Source organism: Protomyctophum parallelum, assembly GCF_964188405.1.
Source record: "Protomyctophum parallelum genome assembly, chromosome: 8".
NCBI lineage: Eukaryota > Metazoa > Chordata > Actinopteri > Myctophiformes > Myctophidae > Protomyctophum > Protomyctophum parallelum.
Window position 1 is genome coordinate 48,312,313 of NC_139703.1, and position 18,665 is coordinate 48,330,977.

General features: G+C 43.4%; 1 protein-coding gene across 2 annotated transcripts in view; it reads left to right on the forward strand.

Moving 5' to 3' along the window:
- Positions 1-18,665, forward strand: part of cdh4 (cadherin 4, type 1, R-cadherin (retinal)) — a 310,166-nt gene that overhangs the window by 269,739 nt on the left and 21,762 nt on the right. For both annotated transcript variants that reach the window (XM_083771514.1, XM_083771515.1), the window contains exons 9-11: positions 1,307-1,444; positions 10,436-10,621; positions 10,977-11,230. In XM_083771514.1, the coding sequence (XP_083627640.1) occupies positions 1,307-1,444; positions 10,436-10,621; positions 10,977-11,230 (578 nt within the window). The remainder of the gene's footprint in view (positions 1-1,306; positions 1,445-10,435; positions 10,622-10,976; positions 11,231-18,665) is intronic.

The following is an 18,665-nucleotide window of genomic DNA, read 5'->3' on the forward strand; positions in this document are numbered from 1 at the left end:
CAACTGGTGGAAAAGGGGTCTCTCTGTTTCACTCTATGCCAACCAAGGCTACCAAAAGCAGATGAGTTCTGGGGTGGAGCTTGTGGATCAACCTAACCAGTTTATTGTGTTGTTGTGAAGAGAGGGGGAGTGATGAAATTACGGGAAGGATGTTGTTGGGGTATGAGAGATGGTGAGGGAGAGGATGCTATTTTGAAAAATATCCACCAATGGAACAGAGTATCACACAAAACCTGAAGAAGAAGAAAAAAAACGATGATGCTGCAAAATTAGAAGAAGTTTGATTTTGTGAAGATTGTAAAGATTGACTAGACTAGATGTCTTTATTGATATTTACTTCATCAGTCACTTGTTTGTATCCTGACTGTATCACCATATCATTGGTGTCTCTGAATGCATTTCTACTTATTCTCAGATCCGGATATACCTGACATGAGTCATGGGGTGTCACAGCTCTCTCTGTCTCTCTCTCGCTGTCTCACCTCCCCTCTGTCTGTCTGTCTGTCTGTCTGTCTGTCTGTCTGTCTGTCTGTCTGTCTGTCTGTCTGTCTGTCTGTCTGTCTGTCTGTCTGTCTGTCTGTCTGTCTGTCTGTCTGTCTGTCTGTCTGTCTGTCTGTCTGTCTGTCTGTCTGTCTGTCTGTCTGTCTCTCTCACACCAGTGTTGTTTTTGGCAGCAAATTTATATTTTAGTCTAGTCATAGTCTTTGAACTGAAACTTAATTTAGTTTTAGTCACATTTTAGTCACCTGGAATGTCTTAGTGTTAGTCTAGTTTTAGTCGACTAAATGTCATAAGATTTTAGTCGACTAAATCTACAGTTGATTTAGTCGACTAAAATGTATTTTGGCGGGTCTTGATGCCGTCGTAATGAGTGTTTTTACACTTGAAAATAGCCGATCTACAAGCTCACAACGCGTCGCAAAGTAGATCGGCTATTTTCAGCATGCAGTCCCTTACTAACATTTTAGTCTAGTTTTTATTTGTCGACGAAATTGTCAGTATATTTAGTCTTAGTTTTTAGCTTAGTTTTCATTTAGTTTCCATTTGTTTTTGTCAGTGAAAATAGGTAGTCGACGAACATTTTTCGTCTTAGTTTTAGTCGACGAAAACAACACTGTCTCTCACGCACATGTGTTTCTTCTCCTTGCAGAAAGTGTCCCAGTATACCATCATCGTCCAGGCCACGGACATGGAGGGCAACCTGAACATGTTTTTCTTCTCCTTGCAGAAAGTGTCCCAGTATACCATCATCGTCCAGGCCACGGACATGGAGGGCAACCTGAACATGTTTTTCTTCTCCTTGCAGAAAGTGTCCCAGTACACCATCATCGTCCAGGCCACGGACATGGAGGGCAACCTGAACTTCGGCCTGTCCAACACGGCCACGGCCCTCATCTCCATCACTGACATCAACGACAACCCCCCCGAGCTGACCGTCAGGACGGTGAGTCCAGCACACATACATGATGCACATGCCCATCAGGGGGTTCACATGGTGGCCGAGGTTTGTGCGCAGGCATCTGGCCCAGATCCCTGACACCTTCTTGCTGTGTTGACAGGCAGGCACACTATACAGCTGGTCCACTTTACCGGCCAGGTGTAGGAGCAGTGCATAATGCCAGGAGAAGTGCATGGTGGGCAATAGAGTTGCTGCTCGTCGGTGGAGAGTGGGGGCTGGTTATGATAGGCAAGGTTACTGACAGCTTCTATAGTATAAGCAGCTGTCTTAGTCAGAGACTAAGACAAATCACAATGATAGTTCTATAGATGCATAAATTGTTTATACAGTAGTTCTTAAGTTCTTAAATGTTGTTTGACCAGGTTCTAGTTAAAATGTACAAGAGATGTGATTGTCAATTGATGTAAAATGGCTACAGGGTGTCCTATGCTGATGGCATTCCATCTGTGGTCCTCAAGCGGTTTGTTTGAGACACAACCACCCACTTGAGACACACCCACCGATGAAGGCAGCAGAGCCCAAACATTCAACTGTTTTTGTTTAGTTTACTCATCTTGAATACTTAAAACAAACATTGAGAGACTGAACTGAAGGGTCCCGAGTGAGTGCAGCCCATGTTTATAGAGACAACTTGACAGCTTCCACAGGCGATGCCAGATCCACAAACACAGTACGTTACTGGACTGTTAGCGTTGATGCCAACATCTCGAGTTTCCAGAGAGAGAGAGAGAGAGAGAGAGCGAGAGAGACAGACGGCGTCTGCAGCGGCAGCGGAGCTGGGAGTGTGTCGGCGTCACACCGCTCTGATCCCTGCCTCGACAGAGGGAGCGTCGTCAGCGTGTGTGCCAGTGCAGCTCTCGCCGTGTGTTCAGATAAGGGCTCCCTGCAGCTGTCAGGGGCTCGTGGTGCTATAGCCCAACACCATTTGCCATTCTGCACAGCACAGCACAGCACTGTCCCTGTCTCTGGTTCTGTCACTCCTCTCCCACTGGGGAGCGCTTCTGGGCTATAGCTCCCTCGCAGCCAAGCACTGGCCATGTCGCACGCACGAGCGCGCATGCACGAGCACACACACACACACACACACACACACACACACACACACACACACACACACACACACACACACACACACACACACACACAGAGAGAGAGCACATGCACATGACGTTCTTCACACAAATTCACACAAACATGATGGCAAACGTGCATGGATACACACACACAGTGACCAGCCTATATCTGAAGCTTTACTATTGTTACTGTAGAGACAGTATCACGCCTCTTCTGTCGTGCCAATCGGAAATTCACTGCATGTTCCCAAAGAACTGTGTAATGTTTTGCAATTTTGCAAAAAAAAGGAAAAACATGGACTGTTTATGTTGCATGAATCACTGAAAGTGTCTGAAGTGAGAAATAACTATATTTGTTATAATGAGAACATTTTTTGTTTCTTTCTTTCTTATTTATGTCGATTGTCTGTCACACTAAACATGAATGCACGCACATCCTTGGCTAAGAAAGCCGCTCTGCACCAGATGCTCTTGCCTCATCTTTGTCAATCTCTCTCAGTTCTTCTTCTTCTTCTCCCACACAAATAAACTAGACTTGGAGCATTTCAGTAATTATTTGTGTATGACAGACAGAGGGAGAATTCATAGCTCTCCATGGGAGACAGCAAGAAAACATAAGCCCGCTAATTAAGTGCAATTGCTCACGGGGGCGTAAACCAAGCAGCTATATTGCATCTAATTTGAAAAAAACAAAACAAAAAGCCTGCCAAATGTTTTATTCATTTCACCACACAGGCTTGAGCGCAAGGGTGCAATGTTCGCCATTATGTGGTATGTGGTAAAAGGCAATGATACTCGCCACAATTCATTAAACCGTATCCAACAGATACCAGCAGAATTATCTCACACAGCGTTGTACTTTTTGCTATCTAATCAAGTGCATTCACAACCTAGTTAACGTGTGCCCAGTGGCCTATCATTCACACATTCAATGATGGGGAACAAGGTTTTGGTTGGGGGGGTTACTGTATATTGCACAGTTCCCAGGCAGACAAACTTCATACCCTTCCAGTGCTACTGTATACTGTATGTCTGGTTGACCGGTGAAGCTCTTTCACCCAACTTACTGAAAAGGTTGGAGGGAGAATTGGATTTGTGCTCGAATCTACAATTCACTTCAAAAGAAAGCTGAACATAAAAACATCACATAACAGCTGCTTGATATGGTTTTATGAATGAGGACAATAGGCACCCGTCTGTTGCTGATGATAGCTACTGTTTATCTCCCACTGCGCTGTAATAGAAGGCCCCCTAACAGCTCTCTTAAGCAGACCGATCTTAGCATTATATCAGTGGGATTCTGTTACGGGACATTTATTCCTACTCATTGCTGTCATTACAGTGTACCTGGTGTTGCTTTCAACAACCCACATGGGAATGTAAGAGCTAATCTTGTCATGGAGTCATGACTGCACCATTGAAAATGTATAGCGCTTTCATTTGTGCATTTTGACATGGTTTTCAATAAAGAAGTGAGATGCAGCAGCATTTCCTTTTTTAAACATACTTTATTTAAATTATTCATGGTACAGTTTATGCATGTCATATTACATGGAGTTTGGCATTTTGAAAACAAATACAGTATTAAGGCATTTCAATACACAAATATACAGAGGACAGTACAAAAATATCTCTTTTTTTTACAGTGTTAATAAGTGCCATGGTTTCATTTTTTTCTGTCTTAAGTCATTCTGACCGGGCACCCATTTTGGTGTCGGCATCATGTTATGCTTTAGCTATTGAAAAATAGCAGATCTACAAGCTCATATCGCGCCACCGAGTGGCGCGATACGAGCTTGTAGGTCTGCTATTTTTGAATAATCGAAGAACGACTGACATTTTTAGAATCTGATCTCAGGTCAGAATGGGTTAATCAGACCAGTGTGTGTCCGGTGGAAACCTCGTATGAATCTGATCTCAGGTCAGAATGGGTTAAGTCCAGGGTTCTGTCTTTTTAGTTCAGTCACAATATGTTTGAAGACCACCTCTCCAGAGATGGCTTCCTGATGGATCACCATGGCCTGGTGTTCCAGATCTTATTGACCACAGGGCAAACTACAGCCCAATAAAAGTCTTGTTCCATAGCAGACATTATTTCATCAAATACTCCATACAATACTGCATATTATACGTAACGTTAATTTTAAAACCGATCTGTGGCATTTTCCCCCCATACATCTCTAGACCTCTGACAGTCCACTAGCAGGTGCTCTATGGTTTCATCTTGGTTACAATTTACAACCGGGCATTTAAAGGTTTTATGACATTCATTTTCATTTATTTTCCTTTTTTCTTTTAGGTTTTATGACCTCAATTACACCCAAAAAACCTGAACTTTGAACATTCAGTGGATTTTCTGTGGTCTGAAGTTTTCTTTGGGGTTTTTTGGGCCTTTTGAGCTACAATGAAAACAGGCAACACAGTGAAACAGTGACATCTGCTGGCAAATCCCATTGACATATATGGGATTTGCAGTAAGTGATGTCACTTACTGCCGGCAAATCAGAGCACCTGTTTGAGCCAGAAAACCCCAGATCACAGAAAATCTACTGAATGTTAAAAGTTCATGTTTTTTGGGTGCAATTGAGATTAGAAAACCTAAAAAAAACAAGAAAAATTCCAAAACCTTTTTTTTAATCACAATCCATTTAACAGTTTTGAGAAAACAACTCCATTTGACCAATGCCCTTACTGCCAGTCTCCTCACAGAGACCAGCCACATTACATCCCTCTTTTTTCGGCAATATTCTTTAGAGTTTAGACATACCAGTTCTTGCTTTTCATCAAGATTTCTATAGGGGAAGATGCCACCATACAGAGCTTCACAAATCTAACCATATATTATTTGCTTGACATTACTGTCCAATCAATGTTTAAGTGTGCAGAAACATTCGTTAAGTCACCATACATGATTTTAACCCATTCTGAACGGGCACCCATTTTGGTGTTGGCATCATGTTATGCTTTAGCTATTGAAAAATAGCAGATCTACAAGCTCATATCGCGCCACCGAGTGGCGCGATACGAGCTTGTAGGTCTGCTATTTTTGAAAAATCGAAGAGCGACTGACATTTCTAGAATCTGATCTCAGGTCAGAATGGGTTAATCAGACCAGTGTGTGTCCGGCGGAAACCTCGTGTGAATCTGATCTCAGGTCAGAATAGGTTAAAATAGGGCACAGAGCTCCTTGCCCGGCCATTCCTTTTGATCCAGCTCAGTGCCTCCCCTATCCAATCCATACAGCCCTTCTTTGAATACCCGGCGATGCCACATCTTTACAGAAAGACATTCTCAATTTGAGTCCCAAATCAACAGCCCCAAGTCCTCCATTATTTTTTTTACTTTTATACAACATGTTTCTTTTTGTAACTTCTCTAGTGGTTCCCCATATAAAATTGACTAGTGTTTTATTTATTTTTTCAATCTCTGGTCATTAGGAGGAAATATTGATGCCAAAAATAGCAGTTTGTGTCATTTATATTTGACTTTTTTTTCCTCACAAACCAGACACATGAGCATTTGTGCCTGTCGTAGACATGCTGCGCAGAGCAAGTTCAGTCAGGGAACATCAGTGCAGTCACTGCCGGCCGTTAACCCATTCTGAACGGGCACCCATTTTGGTGTCGGCATCATGTTATGCTTTAGCTATTGAAAAATAGCAGATCTACAAGCTCATATCGCGCCACCGAGTGGCGCGATACGAGCTTGTAGGTCTGCTATTTTTGAAAAAAATCGAAGAACGACTGACATTTTTAGAATCTGATCTCAGGTCAGAATGGGTTCATCAGACCAGTGTGTTTCCAGTGCAAACCTCGTATGAATCTGATCTCAGTTCAGAATGGCCGCCTCAGCATCACGCTCTCATTCACATGATTCACTCAGCCAATCACACACTCACTCCATCTTCATACCGGCTACTGTGTTAGGTTGTGCACCGGTGGTGAAAAACAACCATGCTGTTTCCGTGCTCAGACCCACCCAGCCAGCCAGCCACACACACATAGCTCTGTAAGGGAGTGGTTGCACCACTCCAAAAGTGATTATGATCGTTTGCAGCCCCGATCAGAGCCCAATAGTCTTCCATTGTGAAATTAAAGTTTTTAAACATGTGCACAAGACATTTGGCATTAATCTGTCCAGTGGTTTGCAAGATTAGTTCCAGACACACAAGATAGACACACATAGACACTAGACAGTGTACTGTGCATGTGTATAGTACATTATGCTGATAATTTAGACTTTTGAGAACATGCTTGACCTATAGCTGAAAAAAACTATAATAATATAATAACTTATCAGGAGGTGGAAGGATGTCTATGTAACATGTAGCCTGAGCTAACGCTAGACAGTTCTGGCCTAGATGGGAGGGTCGCGGCTCAGAAAAACGTGCACCCTGATTGGATCTCATCGATCTGTCCGTCACCCCCGGCCCCTCCTCTCCCCCATAGTGCAGCGCTACGTCACATCATTTGGAGCGACGCCCACCCGGAAGGGTTGACTCCCACTTTTAGACCAGAGCGGCCAATGCGTTCCTCCAGGCTTTACATTTTTGCACCAACAAAGTGAAAGCCTGGTACCGAGGCTATGTTGAATGTTTTAATAGGCAGACCGTGCTATAAACCAACACAAATAAAAGTAGTGTTACTTATATTTTACCGCATTTTGAATTAGTCTTTTGCCAGACACTGAATAAGGTCCCTTCTGATGAATAATTCCCTATGGCTGAATCACATTTACCCCCATGTATCTTTTTCTCCATGTTTGGGAATCTTATACAAACCCAGACACTCGGGTTGCTTATCAGTGGGGTCCACATTGTGTTTCAAGAGTGTGGCCATCTTGGAAGAGCTCTCACAGACAGTCTGCGCCATTATGTGTTCCTTTTGAGAGCACACGTTTCATTTGGACTCTCTCAGCGTGGCCAAAGCAGCTTGGGAGGGTTGCAGGAAAAGCCCATGCACACAACACAGACAGAGAGAGCATATTAATATTTCTCATTACTTATTGGTGTGGTTGAGTTGCGGGGGTGTGGAGGAGGTTGGAATGGGGGAGTGGAACGAGGTAGGGAGAGAGGGATGTAGGGACAAAGCAGCAGCATATTTTGAAAGTGGCTTCAGTGCTATTATTATGACGATTATGATGATGATGATGATTATGATGATTATGATGATGATGATGATGATGATGAAGTTGTTACAGTGAACAGCAGCTGGCGGACTCGCTATAAACAAGTCATTATATCACAAGGGGAAACGGGGATTGTTGTGTGAAACTGAACCTGTGTGGATGTGCATGGTAGTGTGTCCATACTCATATTGTACACATATGTACATGTATCTCCATTGATGCATTTAACCCATTCTGACCTGAGATCAGATTCATACGAGGTTTCCGCCGGACACACACTGGTCTGATGAACCCATTCTGACCTGAGATCAGATTCTAAAAAATGTCAGTCGTTCTTCGATTTTTTCAAAAATAGCAGACCTACAAGCTTACCTACGACCTACGAGCTTGTAGATCTGCTATTTTTCAATAGCTAAAGCATAACATGATGCTGACACCAAAATGGGTGCCCGGTCAGAATGGATAAGGCACATATCCACCACATAAAGGATGTGGTGAAAGAGGCATGACTTTTTTTTTTCTTGAGAGGCCAAAGGTTTGAATAGCTTTCTTAATGTTTTTTATTGTGGATATACATGTATATTATGTTGTATTCCAGTGTCTTGTGATTATAGTTGTTTTTTATGGCAGCTATGTCTTGTAAACTAAGGACATTTCTGATTTCAATGAGGTAAAAAAATCACACCCGTGTGAAGTGAGGGGCGCTCTTATCATCGTACATCATCATGCATCATCTCATGCTGGCCAATCAGAATGCCTGTTACCTGTTGCCTGTGCCTGTTCATATTTGGCAGACATTTCACCTAATTTCTCCTTTTATTGTAGATGGCAAATATGAGCCGTGTGGGGACAAGATGACATACATTTTCCCTTCATTGTCAATGCCATTTAATATTTGTCTTGTGGATATTTTTGGGGACAAAAGCTCATTGTGTGGAGTCAAAAATAAAAACAAATAAATAAATGCCTACAGTATGTAGTGCTGGGAGATATGGACAAAATCTAATAACACAAGGTCTCCTACGGTATCTAGTCTCATATAACAAAATGTGATGTACTGTAATATACCATTACTACTATTAATAGTTGTAATAAAAATAGTAATACTATGTATTACAATGTATTAGAGCTCAGTGTACTATTCCCTGCACACTAAGTTCTTTACCGTAGTAGTAGCTGTCACAAGCTGTCCTCCAGGTAGTTAACCCATTCTGACCTGAGATCAGATTCATACGAGGTTTCCGCCGGACACACACTGGTCTGATGAACCCATTCTGACCTGAGATCAGATTCTAAAAATGTCAGTCGCTCTTCGATTTTTCAAAAATAGCAGACCTACAAGCTCGTATCGCGCCACTCGGTGGCGCGATATGAGCTTGTAGATCTGCTATTTTTAAATAGCTAAAGCATAACATGATGCTGACACCAAAATGGGTGCCCGTTCAGAATGGGTTAATAAGCTTCGTTTCCAATTGGAACATAATGAAGATCATTTGCTATAAAAGATTATTCTTACCATCGCCTTAATTACAGTACAGTAGTGCTCATCTAATTGCTTATTTAGATTTAGATTTGGTGAACACACAGAGTCTAGATTAAATGGGTAAACACGTAATTGAACAAATTCATTACTTACAATATAGAGTAGACATATGAATATAATAAGGGGCTGCATTAATGTAATGGAAACAATGATTCTCTATTATCCATATTTAAAAGCAATCCATCTCCAGCTTCTCCTCCCACTTTTTCCCCCTTCGTACTATCTTCCCCTTTTTTTCTTTCCTCTTTTAACACATTCTGACCTGAGATCAGATTCATACGAGGTTTTCCACTGGACACACACTGGTCTGATTAACCCATTCTGACCTGAGATCAGATTCTAAAAAATGTCAGTCGTTCTTCGATTTTTCAAAAAATAGCAGACCTACAAGCTCGTATCGCGCCACTCGGTGGCGCGATATGAGCTTGTAGATCTGCTATTTTTCAATAGATAAAGCATAACATGATGCTGACACCAAAATGGTCAGAATGGGTTAACTGATCTTTTTAACTGATACATGGTTAGGACTCCCTTGACAACAAGATTATACATCCTCAAATGAAATAACCTTAAATAAAATATATGTTTTGCAAAAGAAAAATACTCAAACTCAGGTCAACTATTGCTATTTTGCTATTTTGAAAAGAAATTGACAATAATTGTTGACAATTTTCACCTATTAATGGCACCAAATTAGGGACGGCTCACGCCAGCTTTAAAGTGTAAAAGCAAGTGATGTCTATTTTCTGGCTACTTAAAGAGAGAGAATGGACTGACGACGGTGCAGGCAGAATGAAAGTTTCCAAGTCCATTTTATTGTAGAGTATAGAGTACAGCAGATCACACAGCCATGCAAGAGCCGGAGCCCCATGCATGCACCCAGTCAGCCTCACGGCTTCTGGGCCTAACACACTCACAGACATTTTCAGTAGGTCTTAAATACAAGTCGAGACAAAGAGATCAAAGGCAACAGTTGTAGAGGTGAACTCAGGTTCCCCACCCCCACTGTCCCAAATGGTCACTCATGTCCAGTATAGGTGTTTGCCTGCAGCCAGCTATTTAACATACCTATTTACCATAGAGTGCCAGCTGTGAACTGGTGCCCATGCGTCTATCCAAACGCGTCCCTGTTGGTCAGGCCTACTATCTGTCTAGTTTAACATTACTAATTTAATGTGAATTGTGATTCCAATATACATCACAAGTCTGATGCCAATTCCTCTCCTCTCCTAGTTCTCGGGGGAGGTGCCGGAGAACAAGGTGAACGTGGTGGTGACAAACCTGACCGTGGTGGACAGGGACCAACCTCACAGCCCCAACTGGAACGCCGTGTACCGCATTGTGAGTGGAGACCCCGCGGGTCACTTCACCATCCGCACCAACCCCATCACCAACGAAGGCATGGTCACCGTGGTCAAGGTACAGTCAACAGGGAGCTTGATTGGCTGACGTTTGCACTGTGAGAAAGTAATAATATGCATGTCTTGAGGGATGAACACTTGTGAATACAATGATTGTGTGTTGCTTTGACAGTCGTATTCAGGTTATTATTGCTTGGGTGAGTATGTTGTATCCTTACACATCTACTTTGAAGTGCAAGTGCAACTGAGCAGTCTCAAGTTGTTTTCACGGAATGATATTTACAAGTAGAAAACGTGCAGAGAAATCACACGGGTTATCAGTTGGGATGATTATTCTCACCACCCTTCCCCCTTCTCTCTCTCTCTCTCTCTCTCTCTCTCTCTCTCTCTGTTCTTTTTTACATTGTTTCCAGCCGGTGGACTTCGAGATGAACCGAGCGTTCATGCTGACAGTGGTGGTGTCCAATCAGGCCCACCTGGCCAGCGGCATCCAGTCCTCGCTCCAGTCCACAGCGGGCGTGACCATCTCCGTCCAGGACGTGAATGAGCCGCCCGTCTTCCCCGTCAACCCCAAGCTAATCCGATTCGAGGAAGGCGTACCGGCAGGAACCACCCTGACCGTGTTCTCCGCCCAAGACCCGGACCACTTCATCCACCAGACTGTCAGGTACTGACCGGATCGTTAGCCAGTGCTGCATTGTTGAAGGTTGCAGTGCAGGTAAAATGACTGTAAAGTGTCTGAGAAGAAGGTATACAATACTCACGATGTTGTGGGGAACACCAATTGACTGTAAAAACGATGTCACACATTGGTTTCTATGCGTTTTGAGGCCACTTTCTGTCAATTCAAATCCAGCATCTCAGAACTTTGGGTCCCGAAAAGCAACCGGAAACGAATGCTACATTCTGTATTGGCTGGAGGATAGCAATGGCTTGTCTTCACTTTGTAGAACCAGGAGAAGCCCTAGAAGCATACTCTACTTTATCATTAATTTAAAAAAAATCATGGAACCATAATTAATTAAACGCATATCATGAAAGACTAGCGACTAGCGAAACGGTGCCCCATTTATTCAACACAACGGACAGCTGAAGTTCTTCTCGGATCAGGATATAACTGCAGGGCAGCGCTGTCTGGAACAGATGTAGCTAAACCAGAGCTGCCATGTCTCACCCTTTGAGTGTGACAGTCACGCAATGTGTGCGTCCTCACAAATGGATAGCCGATCTGCATGCAGCGCTGATATATGCAGGAGGGTAAACAGTGGACCAAATCGTCCCTGACTGTGTGACGCATGGAAATGAGCCATGCGAGTTTAACATCGCTTCGAAATATTTTTCATGGAAGACAATATAGCCCCCACAAGTTACAACAAGTGAGTAAGTGACCTGTGACTATCTCTCTTCTATACTGGTGTGTGGCGTCTCTTGCGTGATATGAGGAAGTGGAACGGTGGCATAGCCCGTGCACATTATAGGCATATGTGTTTGAACTAAGAAAATGTAAAAATAAGGAATTTTCCCACATTCCAGTTTTCTGACATATTCCCCAATTTCCACTGAGATTATGGGGTGAATGAATGTGGCCAGACCCATCTTCTCTTTCTGTCATAGTGACATTGTCCTGCATCAGATCATGTCCAAATCAGGTTCTCCAATCTCCAGTAGCCTATTCAGTTTTTTGAGTGGTGCAACCACTCCCTTACGGAGCTATGTGTGTGGCTGACTGGGTCTGAGCACTATGTGTGTGGCTGACTGGGTCTGAGCACTATGTGTGTGGCTTGCTGGCTGGCTGGGTCTGAGCACTATGTGTGTGGCTTGCTGGCTGGCTGGGTCTGAGCACTATGTGTGTGGCAGCTGTGGCTTGCTGGCTGGCTGGGTCTGAGCACTATGTGTGTGTGTGGCTGGCTGGCTGGCTGGCTGGGTCTGAGCACTATGTGTGTGGCAGCTGTGGCTTGCTGGCTGGCTGGGTCTGAGCACTATGTGTGTGGCTGGCTGGCTGGCTGGCTGGGTCTGAGCACTATGTGTGTGGCTGGCTGGCTGGCTGGCTGGCTGGGTCTGAGTACTATGTGTGTGGCTTGCTGGCTGGCTGGCTGGGTCTGAGGAGCATAGATAGATAGATAGATATCTTTTTCATTTCTACTTTAAGCATGAGGAAGCTGTCAGTGCAGGGAGAGCAGCTGGCATGGAGGTGAAGACATCAGTGTTAAGGTCTTGACAACTTAAACATGAACATTAAATGTCAAGTAACCCATGGGGAGTGTGCTGCTTAATGCTCAAATGCTTGGTATCCCACATAGAGAACACCTTCTGGGGAGAGACTCATATAGTTTATAAAGCCTGCAAGTGGTGCCACTTAACTATCCAGCACAGGTGTAATATATTTCCCAATTATGAAAAGTGGGAAATATGTATTTCCCCCCCGGTGTCCACTCGTTGGGACAGTACCAATACCACTATAGAGAGTACAGTATGCGCGTGACATCATCATCAAACCCGGAAGTTATGCAGGAATGCCTACTAAGTGGCAAAAAACTATACTTTCTGGCCATGACAGCCCATGCATCCACACAGAAAAGTCCTGTCTGTTTGCATTAAACAACATTAAACAATGTTAAACTCACTTTGCCTGTTGCTTTGCCACTCGATTTGCCACTCAATGTGCCATTCACTTTAAGCATGCGCATACCCTCTGTACTGAAACATACACACAGTGTGCACACACACAGACACACACATAACTTGCAATGTAATAGCTTACTTAAAGATAAAGCATTCAACTTCGAAAGTTGCATTTGTCATCCATTTTGTATTGACACCGACCTGCCAGCCCACTTCTCTTTAAAGAGAAGAGGGTTCTCCACTTAACCACTCTGTTGTCATGCGACCAGCATAGGAGGTCATCCAGTAACAAGCTAGCCTTTGGTCTGTCTTTTCCCTGTCTTCCATCGATCCCCTCTGTCCACCCCGACTAGCGTGGTGCCCGGCGGGCATAGTGCCATCTGGGCAATCGACCCAGTGTGACAGAAAGTCCCCCGTGTATGCTCAAACTGAGGGTACTGTCGCACGCCGTCCTCGCTTCCAGCAGCACATTGATTTTTCTTAATGTCAGTGAGACTTATACGTCCACTGAGAACCTCAGTTACCTCACTGGGGTGCAGTACTTAGTTTAGACAGTTTTTGGTTTGGACTAGTCGTTGGTTAGACCAGTCATTAGTCCTACACAACTACAACCTATCTCAAACCCTCACCCTAAACCTAACCTCCCACCGGGCAGCACACCTAAACCTAACCTTAACCCATGTCTAACCAATGACAAATGTTACTGAAGAAAAACAGACAGACAGACAGACAGACAGACAGACAGACAGACAGACAGACAGACAGACAGACAGACAGACAGACAGACAGACAGACAGACAGACAGACAGACAGACAGACAGACAGACAGACAGACAGACAGACAGACAGACAGACAGACAGACAGAAACCCTAGGCACTCCCTTCCTAAAAAGGAGCTTATCATGCAAGCTAAGAGTATGTTTGTGCTTTTTGTTGGTTCTCACTGTACTTCTCAGCCATCCCTTACTACCGGCTGTGTGGGTGTGCACGCGCATGCGTGTGTGTGTGTGTGTGTGTATGTGCGCATGTGTGTTATTGATGGGAGCTCAGGGCAGAGTGTCTTGGCAGCAGACAGACGGCTCATGTTCAGACAGCCTCTGCACCATGGGCTTCTTTCTTTCTTGGGGCGACCTCACTTGAATGCACGCACGCTACGCACGCACGCACGCTACGCACGCACGCACACACGCACGCTACGCATGCACGCAGTGCCACACACACACACACACACACACACACACACTATAATATTATATTACATTACATTACATTACATTACATATGTACACACACAATTTCAAAAGACAAGTGAAGAAAGAGCCCCTCTCTCTCTCTATCTCTCTCTCTCTCTCTCTCTCTCTCTCTCTCTCTCTCTCTCTCTCTCTCTCTCTCTCTCTTCTCTCTCTCTCTCTCTCTCTCTCTCTCTCTCTCTCTGTCTCTCTCGCTCTTATCGTTTCATTTGCTCTCAATAAACCCAGGCCTGTTTTCCAGCAGATTTTACTGTCGGTTGTGGGTAAAGTGGTAAAACTGTGTGTTTGTACGTACGTACGTACGTACGTACATGCGTGCATTTGTGCGTGTGTGTTCGTGTGCGTGTGCATGTGCGCGGCATGCGCGTGTACGTCCGTCCGTGCCTGCGAATTTCCTACTACCAGCTGGGTGTTGTTCCCACCACCATGCCACGCGTCGCCAGCTGAGTGGCAGATGAACGTGGCAGTACCCCTGAGGTAGCACCTTGGCAGAGAGGATGCCAGGCAATGCCAAGCACACATCTCTGCCAATACCTGCCAGAGGACAACAAACACATCATTTGCACGACGCACTCTCTCCGGGGGGAACCGGCTGCTTTCAAGTGCAAATATAGTTATTTTCTGCCCCTAAAACTACCTTCATTATAATCTCTATATTATGGATTCGTCACAGAGCGTCCTTTGATAGAAATAAACATGTCTATCTGTCAGCGGGTCTATTTCAATGCAGCAGTTTAGTGAGTGTTTACCAGTTCACAAGTGTGTGTGTGTGTGTGTGTGTGTGTGTGTGTGTGTGTGTGTGTGTGTGTGTGTGTGTGTGTGTGTGTGTGTGCGTGTGCGTGTGTGTGTGCATGCGTGCAGGTGTGTGTGTGGGTGTGTCATTAGCCGTGACAGAATATGAGTCCTATCCATTAGCTTCCCCCACACACACCAGGCTCTGGCTGACCTGCGTCAGTCTCCGATGCGGTGTTATAATTCCCCTCCTCCGCTGCTCATTACACCCCCCGCCCACCTCTCCTCTCACCCCCTGTCTCCGTTCCATGTCTGTCCATCACTCCACATTTGCAAGTTATCTTTCTCTTGCACTCTTTCACAAAGTATCTCTCTCTCTCTCTCTCTCTAACCTCCCACCAGTTAAATTAGAACTGAGGAGTTTACTTTGAATATATTCTATACTCTATATGTTCAGTAACATACCTGATGGGAGTGTTCTGGTCTGCGTTTGTTCATTAAAGGACCACTTCACCACTTTTCACCCTATCTTCATGTAGTTGGTCCTCGCTAATAATCATGATTTAAATTAAATAGCATCATTTTTGTGTCTCATAGGAGGGCTGAGGGCAGTTCAGAAACCTGTCCACCAGTGACATAATCAATGGGGAATCGATCCAATCCAAGCCTTGCTAACTGCAGGCTTTCTATTCCTGAAAAGTTGCAATGCAATAATGGAGGCCATTGTTCTCACGATAATAAAAATCTAAATATGTTTTGGAAAACAATCTTCTGAACTGCCCGCAGCACTCCTATGAGACACAAACTCAATGGTGGTATTTTATCATGAACATTCGTGAGGACCAATTATATGAAGATAAGAGAAGTGGTCCTTTAAGCACACTGACATGCTGTGGAAGTTGAAGCTTCGATCGATCAGCTGTTAAGTTGTGAACTCCCTCCATCGCTGGCTCGTGCAATCTGTAGGTTTTAGAAGGAGTTAATCGCAGCTCGTCAGTGGCAATGTAACTGTACACATTAATGCAGGGCACAGAGTCCAGGGTGTTTGTTAGGGGCCATGTTTTCATTCTGTTGAATCCATCTGAATGCTATTTGTGGTTGACTGATTCAAACGGTTTTCATGCAAATGAGGCGTTACGTAACTGTGATAAACCCCGCTCGCTGAACATATGTTCTGCTCTCCATCTCGTCATATCATGTCAAAGGAGTTACTGATGAACATAGCCTATATGGTGATGAATGGATTCCTCATCAAAGTGTGTGTGTGTGTGTGTGTGTGTGTGTAATTAAAAACAATATAACATGTTTACAATGTATTAGTTTATGCTTAATCAAACAGTGCTTTACTGGCCTTGTTATGCGAGCGCACTTGTGAGATGATTTTGGAGCGCATGCGGTGATGCGGCATATGTGATTATGATATTATTTAAAAAAAAAAGGCATAAATGGACTGCACGCCTTTATTTCCAAGTGACAATGACAAGCATGCAGCTTGCCTATTTGTAGTAGTAGTAGTAGTAGTAGTGCTTAGACAGGTTTTGACAGTTCAGATAAAAGCGAGATCATTTTCGCCGTCGCCAATACATACCAGCACACATGCAAGCAAGCCTTCATCCATATGTTTATGATTCGTTCATCAATGATCAAATCACTACATAAACGTTGATTATGACTGCCTTGACGACATGATAGCCTATCTCTCATGCAGGCATCACTGACACACTTAGTACTGCGACAATGGCCCCCAGAAGTCGGCATACCCCTACCGGAGTTAGGACCAAACACAACATAGTTTTTCCTCATCTCTAAGGCCTCCCATACATGAAATGGATTCTTGTATAAAAATATTTTACTGCAAAAGTGGTGAAATTGTTATTTAAAGTTATACACTTCAAACTAAAAATAAAGCCTGTCCGTCTGGTGGTTGAGGCACTTAAAGGCATGTAGATTCACAATGGAAGCTCTGAGAGGTTCAAAACTTGGCATACTTGAAGCCAGAACATACCTCTACATTCTAGAAAAGACTGAATGTCAATATCTGAATGTCAATATGAGATATAGTCATTTGAACACATACTTACAGTAGGCGGAATTGTACATCTATGTAGATGTCTTCTCTACTTTGTAGTGACTCTGGAATGGATTGTCTTAGCAACACATATGATGGCTTGTAGGAAAGGTGAGGTTCTACTGAATCCAGCAATACCAATTGTGTAAATGTAGCTTGCATAATCGTGGAGTTATGCCACAAAACGTATATGGTGTCCCAAACGGGTTGAAATAAAACTAATGAAATCTACAGTATCACATTAGTTTTATTTTTACTTCACTTATCAAGGGTGGGAAAACATAAACAAATCACTTGAGTAGAAGTCCCTAAAATGTATGAAATGTCTCAAACTTGAGAAATTGTGAACAAATAGATGCCGCTTCAATAGAGAAATATGCAAGCCTAGATTGGAACTACTAACTATTATTATGTTGCAGCCCATGACCTGGATCAAGCTCAAATCTCAATATTATCCTCCTAAATATAGATAATCAAGTTATTCATTTCTGTTATTTGAGTTATTTGGTTACAGTCAAGTTATACTACAGTATGTGGCTCCACCTGCATCTTATTGCCTACAGTATGTGGCTTTCTTCATAAAATGACCGGTAAAATAATTTCACATATTTTGGAATGTGAAAAGATGAGATGAACCTTGTCAAATCAAGTAGCTATTTAGCTGACTGGAGTGGAGAGTGACCTAGCATTTAGTTCTCTTTAGTGTAACAGAGCCTACTGCCTGTCCAGTCTACACTGACAATAGCAGAACCCTGCCCTGACACTGTTTCACCAGAATGGAAAATAGACTTAATTAGTATCACTTGTAATATGGTTACTGCACATATACTATAGCCTAAAAATAGTGCGCGTAATGCACAACATAGATACTGTACAAATTCTGAAGTGTGTCTTTAAAATTTTACCAAAATGGAATATTGGATCCAAATCTTTGTATCATCTTTGCTAAACAGTTGGAAAAAAGCACGAAACAAGATCCATAATGTATAAAGCCCACGGCAGAAGACCTTCAACACATACTAACTGTTGTTCAACAGAGAGATGATGTTCATAAAACCCTGGCAAACCCAAATTCAATACTCTCCTCTCCTCATCATATACTGTATCATGTTGAGAAAACTACTCCAGTAAGACCAGAGTGAGAGCATGCCGTCTCGTCAAGAAGACTGAATAGGGTACAACACTGTTTAACATACAAATATATTGTTTCATTTGTGGGAAGGCCAGCACAATTGATTGATTGATTGATTGATGGATTTAATAGTTTATTAGACATAAATGTAAAAACAGCAACAGAGTACAGTCATACAATCAGTCCAAAAGGGATAGCACAAAAAAGTCATTGCGGTCTTGTGCAATCATTTCATAGACAAAACCAGGACTACTGGTCAGAGTACCAGAGACAGGGCCTTCACATGGTCACTGGTCAG